This window comes from Tachypleus tridentatus, chromosome 9 (assembly GCF_004210375.1).
Source record: "Tachypleus tridentatus isolate NWPU-2018 chromosome 9, ASM421037v1, whole genome shotgun sequence".
In the NCBI taxonomy this organism is placed as follows: Eukaryota; Metazoa; Arthropoda; class Merostomata; order Xiphosura; family Limulidae; genus Tachypleus; species Tachypleus tridentatus.
The window spans coordinates 143,168,841-143,184,970 of NC_134833.1; the positions used below are offsets into that span (position 1 = coordinate 143,168,841).

The following is a 16,130-nucleotide window of genomic DNA, read 5'->3' on the forward strand; positions in this document are numbered from 1 at the left end:
TTGACGATGGATGGTGATGACTAGCTGCCTTCTCTCTAGTCTTACACTGCAAAACTAGGGACGGCTAGCGCAGATAGCCCTCGTGTAGCTTTGCGCGAAATTCAAAAACAAAACAAATACTAAAATTCCTTTCGGATATAGCTGGAAATTTATGTTCACTACGATTTCCTTGATCGACAACAAGAACGATGAATAACACCATTGCACAGTTACCCTCTCAAAGGTCAGGTCAAATTACCCCCTCCCCTTGCCGAAGGTGGCACATAAGATCGTGTGCTTAGCTCTGGTTTGGGTTGAGAAAATGTTTAAGTTGAGGAGCGAACAACGTTTCAACCTTCTTCCGATGATGACCGAGGAAGGTCGAAACGTTATTCTCTCCTCTACATAAACATTTTCTCAACCCAAACCAGCCGTTCTTACATATATATATTTTACTACAATTGGGTTTTCTCGCTATCACTGTGCTTATAGCTCTGTTTCAACTGGAATAGGTGAATGAGAGTGTTGACTCCTCACTCATCCTCTCCCGAGTGTAGGTGAATGAGAGTGTTGACTCCTCTCTCATCCCCTCCCGAGGGTAGGTGAATGAGTGTGTTGACTCCTCTCTCATTCCCTCTATTGCAGTTGACACATCATATGTCTTGGGAAGAATGAAACACTTGGAATAAACAACACCACAGCCTGTACTGAACTTACACTTATCTGGCTGCGAGTTCACAGTGTGACCCCAATGAGTCACGCTCCCCCTGCAGTCACTTAGTACGGGATATCAAATCTCAGCTAAAGGTCGGTGAACACCCACTTCCTTTCCCTCTGTTTAGGTCACCATTACATATTTAACGTATTTCACACGAATTTTAAATCACGAGAGAATTTTTTAAAGTGAATTACTGAACAAGTGAAGTTTCCTTTTCCAGCAATACTACCTGCTTATTGGTTAGTTTGTTAAATCTGCCTGCTAACCATAAAGCAACACGTATGGTTAAGGGGTGATTTATTCACTAACTTCACACCAAAGAAGTTTGGTTTGCTTTGTTTTGAATTTCGGGTAAAGCTAAACGAGGGCTATCTGCGCCAGCCGTCTCTAATTTAGCAGTGGAAGACTAGAGAGAAAGCAGCTAGTCATCACCACCCGCATTCAACTCTTGGGCTGCTCCTTTACCAACGAATAGTATGATTGATCGTGACATAATAAGGTCCCCACGCCTGAAAGGGCAGACATGTTTGGTGTGAAGGGGATTCGAACCCGCGACCCTCAGATTGCCAGTCGAGGGCCCTAACCAAAGAAACTGTCGTCAAGCAAATTACTAAAATAAATAGCATATAAACTATTAGTGTTTTTGTCGCATATCAAGAGGTCAGAAAAACTCTTGTATTGATGGAAAGGTCTTGTTGCAGACAATACATCAAACATAATTACACGACTTTTATAAACTAAGAAACGCAGAAGGAAAATAATTGTATATAGTATATAGTAGAATGGAAATTAAAAGTATTCTACAAACTTAATAATACGTGTTATCTTAGAATTCTAAAGTATGTTTGAACTGAGGACGGTCAGTGTTGGTTGACTGTTGGAGATTGTGAATACTGTCAGTGTTTGTTGATGGTTGGGAACTGATGAGCACCGTCAGTGTTGGTTGACGGTTGGGAACTGTTGAGGATTGTCAGTGTTGGTTGACAGTTGGGGACTCTGAAGACTGTTTTAGTTCACAGTTGGGGACTGTGAAGACCGTTAGTGTTAGTTGACAGTTGTGGACTGTGAAAACCGTCTGTTTTGGTTGGTAGTTAGAGATAATGGAAAATAATATGAGAAGGAAAAGGGTTTGTGGTAAACCAGGAAATTATTTGTGTTGTTAACATGAAAAATTATCTGTTTGCTTCAAGTATTTCTATCATTACAGTTAGTTGTTGACAAAATACAGCAGGGTCAAGGTCAGAGAGACATTACTAATAATATGCTTCTGGCAACTCGGAAAACCGCGAAAAGGGAAAAAAATGTGTTTCTAACGGAAATAAATAAATTGTGTTTGTGAACTTTGTTTTAATGCGTTCAGTCCGATATAAAGTGGTGTTAATATGCGTGTATGTGTGAAAGAAACCCTTTAACCACAATATCAGCGTGAACTTCACTAGCCACTACTTGATGCTAACGGTATCTACAATACTACCAAAATGTTGTAAAATTTACTAAACGACCAGCGATCATGTTTTCCGGTACACACACACAAAAAGAAAACATAGTCAAGAACCCAGCCAGCAATTTCTACGGAGCAGTCAAATGTCATACTGTAAAATCACGTCCTGGTCAAGAAAACAACTTAATTCATGCTTCATTTACACTAGGATAGTTAATACCCTTCAGAAGGATGTGGCTGTTTGTTCACACCTACGTACTGTTATACTGTTAGCCAGTTCGATACGGCGCTTAAATTGAAGGATTCTCGGACAATATGTTTATCATATATTATATAATAAGGTGAAAGTTAGTTACTTACTAAAAAATTGATTTACCTTAGTTTATTTTGATGTGCATATAAACTTTAAGCCAGCAATGAGCAACTATTTTCAAAACTTGATGGAATATTTATTTCAAATTAATTTATTAATCATCGAGAGATTTCGTCATAGCACGTGCAAAAGATGAACCAAGGACCCCCATCTTATTTCGCCCATGAGCCACGCCTACCGTTAACCAGTAGTGGCTTTTACTTGCTGAATGATAAAGATGTGGTAAAAATGGCCGAACTGAAACAGAGACATTTTTAGGAGAGACACGATATTTCCACAGTCTAAAGAAAAGGACTTCGCGAAAACTCACGTTTAGAACACACGAAGTCTTCACGTCATTAAGGTAAAAAAAAAAGAACAGGAAATCCACTCTTCGCAAGTCCTCTGATTTATTGATCCATTATATCGACTAATAGACACGTGTCAAATAATACTGTTTCTCTTCTCATTTCCGGTTGACATGCTTATTATTTTATTAATACATTATACAGTGTACCCAAGATGGCTCAAAAGCTTGAATGATTCTCGTAAAACCATTATTACATGAGAAAAGTTTATTTTAAAATATACTCCAAGTTTGCTCAACTATTAAACTGTATTTATCAGAGTTGTAGCTAAGTTTTACCCTAACGCTCGCGATTTTTGGTTTTTTTTATGGTGATGTGTTTTTCCTACGTTTGATTGAGATTATGAACTTAAGATTTATAATTTCATGACAATCACATTAAAAAAAATACACAGAAATTCAAGAAGTCAGCGATATGTACTAATTCAGAGCATTATATCCCCTCCAGGTGTCGTTTCGTGCAGTTTTAAATTGAGAACGCTATGCTGTAACAATTCTGACATTTGCTATCTTCCACTGCGCAAGGTTTTTCTGAATATTATAACTAGAAATATTAGAACCAGTTTTTTTCCATAACCAGACTAGTCGCTGCTGGATATCGTGAGAGAACTCCACCTACATACTTCCATATCATTTGTTTCCTTGGAATGTGATAGTTTCAGGAAAGAAAACCAAATCTTCAGTACATTCATAGACAGACATTATCTTTGTATTTTTTATACTCTTTCTCGAATAAGAGTGAGCACGATTTGCGATCTATATTTTCCTTTAAAATAACGACGGTTACTTGAGTTTCTTGTGAGAGTGTCAAACTGTATATTACGAATGGGTTTTAGATGTATTCATGGCCATTAACCGTCTCCATCTTTACACGGTATATAGTTTCAACATCTCTGCAGAGCTGCTAATTGTCTAGAGGTTTGCCAGGTATAGTTTCTACATCTCTGCAAAGTTGCTAACAGTCTAAAGGTTTGCCAGGTATAGTTTCTACATCTCTGCAAAGTTGCAGTCTAGAGCTTTGCTACGTATAAGTTTTTAGATCACTGTAAAGTTACTTTGCCGGGTATAGTTTTTAGATCGCTGTAACGTTGGTAACAATCTAGAACTTTGCAGGCACAGATTTTAAAGTAATTCATGTGTGAGTGTTTGCCTCAATCAGTTCTGGAAAACAATTAACAAAACTGGCGAAATCGATACGTTTCAGAGAACAATCGAGAACTAGTTATGTTTCTCAACATAAGTATATTTAAACGAGCTCTTCCCGGCTGTCCTTAAGCACGTAACTAAGTTTTATCTTTGGAAAGAAGAGTGGGAGAAGAGCTTGATTACTGGATGAGGCAAAAAATATTGTTTGTTTTGTTTTTTAAGTTACCTTAAGGATCACAAATACGTGTTTGTTTTAGGGTTTGGGGTCAAGGCTACACACACTCGTCCCTAATTTTGAGCTCATAGACTACAATTAGTAGTAGCTACTGCCAACTTTTGGGCTACTCTTTCCAGACAAAATAATGGGATTTAACAGTCACTCTTATAACTAATCTATGACTCCAAAGTGCGGTATGAGGACGGGACGCAAACCATGAATGTCTGGATTCACAGACTATGAAAGCTAAACACTAGGCCACGCATGTTCTAGGAGTTATCATTATATGTTTCAACTGAACATTAGTTTCATAATAGTGCACGATCTGCGGCTCCTATGTTCATTTGTTAAAATGCGTAACAGACAGTTGTTTGAGAGCAAAGGCACAATGAGCTAGATGTTGGGTTCATAGCGGGAAATCGAACGCTGGACTTTGGCGTTGTAAGTGCATAAACTTACCGCTGTTCCACCAGGAGTGACGTGATAAATGGAACCCACGTAACTACAAGTTTAAATTTGTTCAATTAATTGTTTGTTTGTTTTTTCATGCTGCGAATTTTCAATCCGAATAGCTTATCTAATGTATGTTAATTTCTGTTTCCTAAGCAACGGTTAACAGTTAATTGAACAAAGCTGAAACTGCTAGAATCGGATAAGCATTGATAAATTATATACCCGTTTCAACCTTTGCTAGAAAGAGCATTTCATACGTTACCACATTTATACACAAAAATTTTTGTTCGATACATGAAAAATTGAAAAAATAATAATGATAATAATGAACCGAAGTAATTTAATAGGTTTAAAACTGAAAAAAAAAACATTCAAACTTAAAGCTGACTAGGATAACGGTTCGAGACACCTCACCAACTTGAGGTCTCACAGCTAACTAAGACAAGGGTTTGACGCATTCTGATAGTTAGGATGTCTCACAGCTAACTAAGACAAGGGTCTGACGCATCCTGATAGTTAGGGTGTCTCACAGCTAACTAAGACAAGGGTGACGCATTCTGATAGTTAGGATGTCTCACAGCTAACTAAGAAAGGGGTCTGACGCATTCTGATAGTTAGGGTGTCTCACAGCTAACTAAGACAAGGGTCTAACGCATCCTGATAGTTAGGGTGTCTCACAGCTAACTAAGACAAGGGTCTGACTCATTCTGATAATTAGGGTGTCTCACAGCTAACTAAGAAAAGGGTCTGACGCATTCTGATAGTCAGGATGTCTCGCAGCTAACTAAGACAAGGGTCTGACGCATTCTGATAATTAGGGTGTCTCACAGCTAACTAAGAAAAGGGTCTGACGCATTCTGATAGTCAGGATGTCTCACAGCTAACTAAGACAAGGGTCTGACACATCCTGATAGTTAGGGTGTCTCACAGCTAACTAAGACAAGGGTCTGACGCATTCTGATAGTTAGGGTGTCTCACAGCTAACTAAGACAAGGGTCTGACGCATCCTGATAGTTAGGGTGTCTCACAGCTAACTAAGAAAGGGGTCTGACGCATTCTGATAGTTAGGGTGTCTCACAGCTAACTAAGACAAGGGTCTGACGCATTCTGATAGTTAGGGTGTTTCACAGCTAACTAAGACAAGGGTCTAACGCATTCTGATAGTTAGGGTGCGAGTAATCGAATCCCATCATCGAACATTCTCGTCCTTTCCGCCGTGGAACGTTACAATATTACAATCAATCCCACTATTGGTCGGTAAAGAACAACCTTAAAGTTGATATAGGATGTTATTCATGACTGCCTTCCCTCTAGTCTATCACTTCAAAATTAGAGACAGCAAGTGCAGATAGCTCTCGAGTAGATTCGTGAAAAAATCGACAAAAGACAAAATTTCGAATTATCGATTCGTCTTGAAGTCATCCATCTGATATTCAAGATAATTGTTGGAAGTTCTTTGTGTGAAATGTACAGCAATCTTCTGTTACGGGACGAAAATCCTTGTGTGTGAAACCTGAATTATTGTCGTATTCAAAATGAAGCTGAAGTTATGTGTGAAATGTAAGATGTTGTCATATTCAAAATAAAAGGTGAAAGTTTTTGCGTATGAAATATGAAGAGTTGTCACATTTAAAATGAGACGTGAAAGTTTTTGCATAGGAAATATGAAGCGTTGTCACATTCAAAATGAGGGGTGAAAGTTTTTGCATATGAAATATAAAGAGTTGTCTTAGTCAAAATGAGGGGTGAAAGTTTTTGCATATGAAATATAAAAGAGTTGTCTTAGTCAAAATGAGGGGTGAGTTGTCACATTCAAAATGAGGGGTAAAAGTTTTTGCATATGAAAAGTGAAGCGTTGTCACATTCAAAATGAGGGGTGAAAGTTTTTGCATATGAAATATGAAGAGTTGTCACATTCAGAATGAGGGGTGAAAGTTTTTGCATATGAAATTTGAAGCGTCATCACATTTAAAATAAGGAGTGAAAGGTTTTGCACATGAAATATGAAGCGTTGTCACATTCAAAATGAAGAATGAAAGTTTTGCATATGAAATATGAAGAGTTGTCACATTCAAAATAAGGGATGAAAGGTTTTGCATATGAAATATGAAGCGTTGTCACATTCAAAATGAAGAATGAAAGGTTTTGCATATGAAATATGAAGCGTTGTCACATTCAAAACGAGGGGTGAAAGTTTTTGTATATGAAATATGAAGCGTTGTCACATTCAAAATGAAGGGTGAAAGGTTTTGCATATGAAATATGAAGCGTTGTCACATTCAAAATGAAGAATGAAAGGTTTTGCATATGAATATGAAGCGTTGTCTCATTCAAAATGAAGAGTGAAAGGTTTTGCATATGAAATATGAAGCGTTGTCACATTGAAAATGAAGGGTGAAAGGTTTTGCATATGAAATATGAAGCGTTGTCACATTAAAAATGAGGGGTGAAAGTTTTTGCATATGAAATATGAAGCATTGTCACATTCAAAATGAATGAAAGGTTTTGCATATGAATATGAAGCGTTGTCTCATTCAAAATGAAGGGTGAAAGGTTTTGCATGTGAAATATGAAGCGTTGTCACATTCAAAATGAAGGGTGAAAGGTTTTGCATATGAAATATGAAGCGTTGTCTCATTCAAAATGAAGAGTGAAAGGTTTTGCATATGAAATATGAAGCGTTGTCACATTGAAAATGAAGGGTGAAAGGTTTTGCATATGAAATATGAAGCGTTGTCACATTCAAAATGAAGGGTGAAAGGTTTTGCATATGAATATGAAGCATTGTCTCATTCAAAATGAAGGGTGAAAGGTTTTGCATGTGAAATATGAAGCGTTGTCACATTCAAAATGAAGGGTGAAAGGTTTTGCATATGAAATATGAAGCGTTGTCTCATTCAAAATGAAGAGTGAAAGGTTTTGCATATGAAATATGAAGCGTTGTCACATTGAAAATGAAGGGTGAAAGGTTTTGCATATGAAATATGAAGCGTTGTCACATTGAAAATGAAGGGTGAAAGATTTTGCATATGAAATATGAAGCGTTGTCACATTCAAAATAAGGAATGAGAGCTCTTCTGGGTGAACTATAAAGCGTTATTTTATTTCTTTTTCAGAGAAATGTAGTGGTGGAAGATCAGATACACTGAAACCAATGCAGGTATCTTAAAAGAACAACTATTGACACTAATTTCCTATTTTTATATTAACTCTGAATTGTATGAACCATCGTGTACCTGGCCTGCTTCGACAGCACACCAAGTTAAATTTCGTGATTTATCTACAATTCAAATTGCTGTTTCTGAGGCAGTAATATATGGTAGGTTTATTTCAGCATATACCAGTTTTACTGTCACCCGATAAATGTTTTAGAGATGAGCGATTTTTTGTGGCCAGAAGGTACTATAGTTAAGATATTGTGTAGCCTGGCGTAATTAAGTGAGTCTAAACATGCTGGTTAGTTTACTAAACACACAGTCTACGGGTCGCAGGTTGGAGTCTCGTCACGAAAATTCAAAATCGAGACTCGCATAGTCAGAATCCAGCGCCTTAACCACCAGGATTTTTTTGCCAGATTTTGAGGATTAATCCCACTACGCATTAGTAACAGATAACCCAAATATGGGCAATAAGTGGTGTTTACTAAATAACTTCCCTCTAGCTTATTACTTCCAAATTTTGAATAGCTAGCCTAGATAGATCTCTAACGGCTTTGTGAGAAATTCAACAAACAAATGAATAATGATGTAATGTATCGTTCAAACGACACAATTTAAAATTGTAGTGATACTCAAAAATCACGTTTATCAACTATGTTAAAGAGACACTTGAGATAAAGGTATTTATCTGAAAGTCAGAGTAGAACTTACAACCGGTAGACTAAACAGATGGCAAAATGTAGAGAGGGTTATCTATGTTGTATGGGAGGGTTATAGGAAGATAAAGTTGAAACATTTTACGTACACGTGCTTAAGATCACGTGTATTTTAGATAACTGTATGTCCGCCTAAATTTATTAAACTTAAAGATTACATGTATCAGTCATTTGAATTCAAATTTGTAACAAATGTTAATTTATATTTTAGAATACTATTTGAAAAGCTCTGAGAACCCCCTCCCACCGACTTCACATCTTAGGACCGTCCAGATACTCGTGCAAGTTATGGAGATGTATGTGACGAATCACCTTGGTTACAAGTATTATGTATAAATATACACTAGTATCACAAACACGTCGCTGACCGTTAGATAGTATCACAAACATGGCGCTAATCGTTAGCTAATATTATAAACATAGCGCTAATAAGCTGAAACTTTGAACCACCAATGAGGTTTCGAACCTAGGGCAACTATCAGTTAAAATATCAGGTCATCTCATAAGTAATGTCCAAAAATTTAATAAAGAAAGTGCATCATCATTTCTGTCTTTGTAGAAGGTTTTAATGACTAAAGTATGTAGTAAGACGTGTATAGAAATGTTCAGACTAATTAAAGAAACTAACCAAACTCCACTTTTTCAGATCATTAATCAAATAAACCCTAATAAAGACGGATGTGTCTGAGGAGCACATTAGGCATATAACGGTTTATGAGTTTAAAAAAGACAACAGTACAGCAGAAACTACATGAAACATTCAAAGTGTTTATGGTGCGGAGTCTCTCAATGAAAGAAAATGCCGAAGGTGGTTTCAGAAGTTTAGATCAGGTGACTACAGCTTAAGAGATGTGCCACGTTCAGGTCGTCCTGTTGAGTTTAATGATGACTTGCTGCTGACAGCACTTGATGAAGATTGTACTGTAACAGTTGAAGAACTAGCACAAAAGCTTAATTCAACCCATTCAACAGTTCACGTCACCTTCAACAGCTTGGAAAGGTGTCAAAACTTGGAACATATGTTCCTCATGATTTGACAAAAGCCAACCTTAGAGCAAGAGTGGACATTTGCACTTTTCTGCATGAACGTAATGCGCTTATATTTTGGGCAGGTTAGTGATTGGAGATGAAAAATTTATGTATTATAAAAATGTTAAGCGTCGCAGACAATGGTTCAGTGCAGGTAAACTAGCCCAAAACACAGCCCAAAATGGACCTCCACCCTAGAAAAGTCTTGTTAAGCGTTTGATGGTATATTGTTGGTGTGATCCATTTTGAGTTGCTGTCACTCAATGCAACGAATACATCAGACTTCTATTGTCAATAGTTTGAGCGCTTGAATGTTGCACTGACAGAAAATAGGCCTGCTTTGATCAATTGTAAGGTGTTGTGTTACACCAGGATAATGCACGGTCACATATAGCAAGGATCACATCTGCAAAGATTGAAGAGCTAGACTGGGATAAACTTCCACATCCTCCTTACTCTCCAGACCTTGCCCCATCTGATTATTATATATTCCGAAGTTTGCAGAACTATTTTGGTGGAAAAGAACTTGGAACACATGAAGATGTCAAAACTACCTTCTCAACTTTCTGTTCCTCCAAACCTCAAGAATTTTATGAAAGTGGCATTCGGAAGCTTGTGAATCGTTGGCAGGAAGTAATTAAAAATAATGGAACATACATTATTGACTAAATAACATTAAAAGTGTTTAAAATCCTTTCTCTTTTCCTGAACCTAAAATCGGACATTACTTAAGAGATGACCTGATACTTCAATAATCAAAATTCCGAAAAGAAAACTTAATCTATACATGTACTTGATGCATACAGGTACTTAATACAAACGTGTACTTAATAAATACATGTACCTCAAAGGAGGATTGACTGGATTTTAAACCAAAAGTCCGTTTACAGTTTTCGTTTCCATTTAGTAAATATTTAATAATTAAATTGCTAACAGCCAGTGTTATATGATAACACCAACTACAAGCAACACATAAAAATAAAACTCAAAACTCGATATCTTGAGTAGTGATTAAAATGCTGGTAGCTAACAATATAACTGCAATAACACTTAACATAGACAATGTGTTAAATTATAATTGAAAGTCAACACCTTCAAGTATTACAAGAATTGTCTTAGTATAATAATTCTGCCCCCCAGTGGCACAGTGGTATGTCTGCGGACATACACACTAAAAAACCGGGTTTCGATACCCGTGGTGGGCAGAGCACAGACAGCCCATTGTGTAGCTTTGTGCTTAATTCAAAACAAACAAAAAAAACATTTGTGCCCGGCATGGCCGAGCGCGTTAGGCGTGCGACTCCTAATTCGCGGGTTCGCATCCCAGTCGCGCTAAATATGCTCGCCCTTTCAGCCGTGGGGGCGTTATAATGTTACGGTCAATCCCACTATTCGTTGGTACAAGAGTAGCCCAAGAGTTGGCGGTAGGTGGTGACAACTAGCTGCCTTCCCTCTAGTCTTACATTGCAAATTTAGGGACGGCTCAGATTTCTCCTCCTGGTTGGGGGTTGTGCAGTAGGCTAACAATCTGCTCACTTAAAAAAACCAGCCTGTTAATGAATCCGCAAGCGATTGCGGCCCTATGTTCCTTCATGGAATCGAGTGGCATAATAATAATATAATAATAATTCTAGGTTTAGAAACTTAAATGCTTGGACAACTTACTACAATAGAAAATTATTAATATAACGACACAATTCTGTTTTCTGAAAAAAAGCCAAAATAATCTAGTTTTTTTAATAGTCAAAAGTTAACCATAGAAAGACAGCAGTTGCCCTGTTCTCGATAAAATAAAATATAAAATGACAGATAAAGAAATCTAACTGACAGACGAACAAAGTTAAACTGGCAATAAACATGTTTAAAATGAAAGCACAACATGCCTAAAATTATAGTAACATCAATTTTGATGTAAAGTTTGTTTGTTTTAGAACGCACGAACATTAAGCTACCTGCTGTGTACACCAGGAGAATCGAAACCCGGATCTTAGCGTCGTAAGTTCCTAAACTTATGGTTGTCCCATAGAGGGGATTTAAAATTACGTCCTAGAGTGAGAGTTTACTGGTGGTAATAAGATAAGGTCCTCAACTATTCTTACTTGGCCATGTAAGAGCATATACTCAGTGAAAAACGGATATTAACAGTCCAATTACTGGTAAAACTCAGGTTTGTGTATTATTCTAGTAACACGACGTTCGTTGTTGAATAGATTGATTGGTTTATTTGTCAATATAAGAAGAAAGGTTATTTAGTTGTTTTTTTCTTTCATATTAGCAACAGAGTGACAACGAATAATATTATTATTGTTATTTATTTTTGAGAATGATTTTCAAAGTGTAGTGTTTATCGATATTCGAAAGACTATGGTGTATGCAGTATTTGATTATGAATGTGTTGAATAGCAAATGTTTGGAAAAAAACAGAAACACGAATTCAACTTGACACTGTAGAAACCATGAGATCACTCTATTGATTAGAAACTTTACAAAGACATTGTAACGCTGTCACATTGCTTTTGTTTTTAAATGTAGGATAAAAATATCGTACGACAAAGTTTTAAACGAATCACTACGTATATCGTATGCCTTGTGTGTGTGTGTGTGTATGTACGCAAAAGGCAACGTGTGACTCAATGTTAGCGTCCCGGACTGCGATAAATGGTCCGAGATTCGAGTCTATGATAAGCCACTTTCATTTGTGGGTCCTTCATTCAATCCCGCTATTTCATTAATAGTGTCTATGTAGACAACAGGTACTGTTGTTGACCTGCTCTTTAGTAGTTCAAAATTAGAAACACTCAAGGCTGAGCCACGAGATCTAAAGGTGTGTCGACACAATACGGTACAATCCATGTATTTTTATGCAATTTGGCAAGCTTTCAGTAAACATTACGTCCTTTGTAGACAAAAAAATCAGAATTTTTAATAAAGTATTTTTGCTAAAATGTAATAAAGGAAGATGAACATTGAATACTACATATTGTCTTCATTTCTTTTATCAAAGACATTACATGTAAAGTAACATAACAAATTAACAAAACATAAGTATTAACTTGTTATTTTACTTCTCTTGCCAACTGCCATTTAGTTGACCAAACCTGAGAATTTTAAAAATCACTATAAAGTGTGAAGTACCTAAATAAGGCAATGTTAGTAATATAGATAATAAATTACGGACAAGACTGTATAGATTGTAGACATCAAATATTGTGAAATAATAGTTGAAATCTAATCTTCAAAATATGAAATACTACAATCCCTGGAAAAGGTATTGTTCAGGTTTAAATGATAAGACACAGATGAGTCACCATTAGATTATTATCTGACCTTCGCTGCTAGTTTGTTTGTTTGGAATATTCGAGCAAAGATACACAAGAGCTATCTGCCCTAATCGTCTTTAATTTTGAATTGAAGGAGGTAATCCAGCCAACGGTACCCACCATCAACTTTTGGATTATTCTAACCGGATAGTGAGACTCGATCTCTACTCATATAACACACACACTGCTGCACAGTGCAGAGCATGATTTTATGGTAACGTGACGCAACTGGATATCGAAATTCGTATTTCGGAACGCTGAACCACTTGGCCACACAGACCCATCTTATATATTACGGAATGAAACACTCGTGTTAAACCTCGTGGTAAGGCTTGTTTGTTGAAACACAATCAATACACAATGTTTGCTTTGAGAAAAAAAAAAAAAAAGTGTATTTGTACAAAATAGTAACTAGAGAAGAGAAGTCAGGTTTACTTCATATGACTTACTGTCTAAAACGACCGTAACTTTGTTATTATAACAAAGCATAATATGACAGAGACCTGTGGCCTCTTATGGAAATGTGTTACTTACTTGTCCAGCAGTATCGCAGAGTTGAATCCGGACAGGATAGTTGTCCACTGTCACAACAGCTGTAACAAATAACACATGTTTACACTGTTACTCACATCTACAGTAAACGTTATACATCTACAGTAATCGCTATAAGAAACTGACAATATATGTTGACTACATTCACCACAACTAGAAAAAATATATTGTTTTTGGCTATGCTTTTCATTGAGATGTTTCAAGAGGTTCGTATTGTTGATTGGTTGGAGGGAGGTTTTGCAGAACAACACGAATGTGGCTTAACGTCTGATTTTTTTCTAAACTTGTAGAACAATGCGAATAGTATAAAACAATCATTATTTGAATCTGTTACTAAGGTAAATTTAGCATGAAATAGTGAGTTATTTTTTGATTGAGCCTAATTGTTTGATCATTCAGTTTTGGAATATTAAATTTGTGTTCCTGATGAAGCAATAAAGTTAGCGGTATGTTGCGTAAAGCGCGAAAAATTAGCAGCTGACTGAAATTATTATATTATTGTCTGTTGTTACTTAGGTAGATTAACAAACATTAGTTAAGAAAACTTGCAGAACTTGTAGTCAAAGATATAAAACATTTTGGTTATCTTTAAGTGGACGGAAGTCTGTATCTTTTTTTTTATTGTTTTTTGTTTTACTGTATAAACTAAAATAAACTACCCAACAATAGAAACCATTACGAAAAATAACAACTATCACAAATTAACCATAATGATTGTCCACCCTCACTAAGACTGAAAGAGGAATACTTTCTTGTTAAACATATGGACCCTAAATACTAAAACAAACTGACCACATCAGTGGACTGCACTCACTTCAGCAGAAACCAGGTGAACTTTCTCACAATTACTACTTGCATCTGCTCTGAAAACCTTTAAGAAACTAACAACGGTGGTAAACAATACTCAACAAGGCAGAGGGAAGAAAGTTTGTTTTTGTGTTCGTGATGTAATCTAACTAAAACTCCACATTATCTTATATTCTTTCTTATAAAAAAAAAATAGGAAAAATAAGTAAATAGCTGTAAGATGTTCTGTTTTGTATCAACAAAGTTACAAGCAAACACATTAAACAAGTAATAGCTTTAAACAGCCTAAACAGAAATATTCTCTCTATCAGCTCCTTACATCAACAAAGCACGAACAAGCACATTAAATAAGCGCTATTTTTTACAGCTTTTACATGAACAAACATATTAAACAGGACTTAGCTGTAAACAGGTTCAACAGAAATATTCTCTATCAACTGTTTTACATCGACAAAGCCACGATCAAACACATTAAATAAGCGCCATTTTTTACGATTTTTACATGAACAAACATATTAAACAGGTCTTAGCTGTAAACAGGTTCAACAGAAATTTTCTCTATCAACTGTTTTACATCAACAAAGCCACGATCAAATACATTAAATAAGCGCTATTTTTACAGCTTTTACATGAACAAACATATTAAACAGGTCTTAGCTGTAAACAGGTTCAACAGAAATTTTCTCTATCAACTGTTTTACATCAACAAAGCACGAACAAGCACATTAAATAAGCGCTATTTTTTACAGCTTTTACATGAACAAACACATTAAATAAGCACTTGTTATTCACAGCTTTTCTCGTCATCGATAATTTTAACAGAAATGTTCTCTCTATAAACTATTTTACATGAACAAAGCTTCGAGCAAACATGAAACAGGCACTGGTTCTAAATATCTTCGGTAGGAAGTCTTTATTTGTTTAAAATGTGATCACCTACCTGAATAGTTGTCAAAAGCTGTAGGTATGTACTCTGATGGATAACCGTTGGTTGTGTAGCTCACAACAAGGCTTGTCTTACCGACAGCTCCGTCCCCAACCAGGACACACTTCACGTGGCACACGCAGCCTCCAGTATTATCTTGATCAGACAAAAGAGTCGTGTCTTGGTCCCGCGCTAGAGGAGGCATGGTGGACACGGGTCAACATTGAATACTTGAGACGTACTCCGCTGCTCTGACCTCAGAGGCCTTCATTCAACCGTCCTTCCTGGTTCCCTAACATTGAATTTTAAATATCGCTTAATTAATCACAATAGGTAAAAGACTTTAAACCTATGCTTCCGTTACCGCTTTGTTGTCCTGGTTGGGTTTAGCGGTCGATTCGCAGGACATAACGTCTCTACGGTTCACAGCCAAACTGTTGAGTTGACGTCATGGCGAGCAGCGATTGGATGCAAGGCACGAGCCGCGGCAAGGTGAGCCTATACCTGAGAGCCTGACGCACCGGTGACGTCATTGATGATGCTCTGTTTCGCTTTACATTGCAGAGTTGTTCAATAAATTAGTGTATATGATATGCAGAGTTCGTACGCTATATATTTCCTGTAACATTTAATATTTAGATAAGAGCAGAAAACGAAACTTTCCGTTTTCTCAAAGAAATGATATATTTGCAATGATTAATTAGATAAAAATTCTCTCCTTAAAAAAAAGGAATTATCAACCATTTTAAAGGATCTTTACTGCTATTTTGTTTGATGTAGCTATACGAACTGGCCGAAGAGTCCATAAGATAATGTATAGTTCTAATCAGTTTGTTAAACAGAACGTGGTTGGTTGAAAAGTCTATTAAACCGTACATAATTTTCAATCAGGCTGTTAAACATAACGTGATTGGTTGAGGAATAAATTAAATCGTAAATAGCTCTCAATC

At 36.5% G+C, this 16,130-nt stretch overlaps 1 protein-coding gene across 2 annotated transcripts in view; it reads right to left on the reverse strand.

Moving 5' to 3' along the window:
- LOC143226555 (cell division control protein 42 homolog) overlaps nucleotides 1–15,660 on the reverse strand; it is a 28,706-nt gene extending 13,046 nt beyond the window's left edge. The window contains exons 1-2 of one of the 2 annotated variants that reach the window (XM_076457671.1): nucleotides 15,196–15,660; nucleotides 13,431–13,489 (exon numbers count right to left, since the gene is read on the reverse strand). In XM_076457671.1, coding sequence (XP_076313786.1) covers nucleotides 13,431–13,489; nucleotides 15,196–15,385 — 249 coding nt within the window. In that variant the 5' untranslated portion in view covers nucleotides 15,386–15,660. The remainder of the gene's footprint in view (nucleotides 1–13,430; nucleotides 13,490–15,195) is intronic. The other variant, XM_076457672.1, reaches the window with a different exon arrangement.
- Between the last annotated feature and the right edge of the window lie 470 nt (nucleotides 15,661–16,130).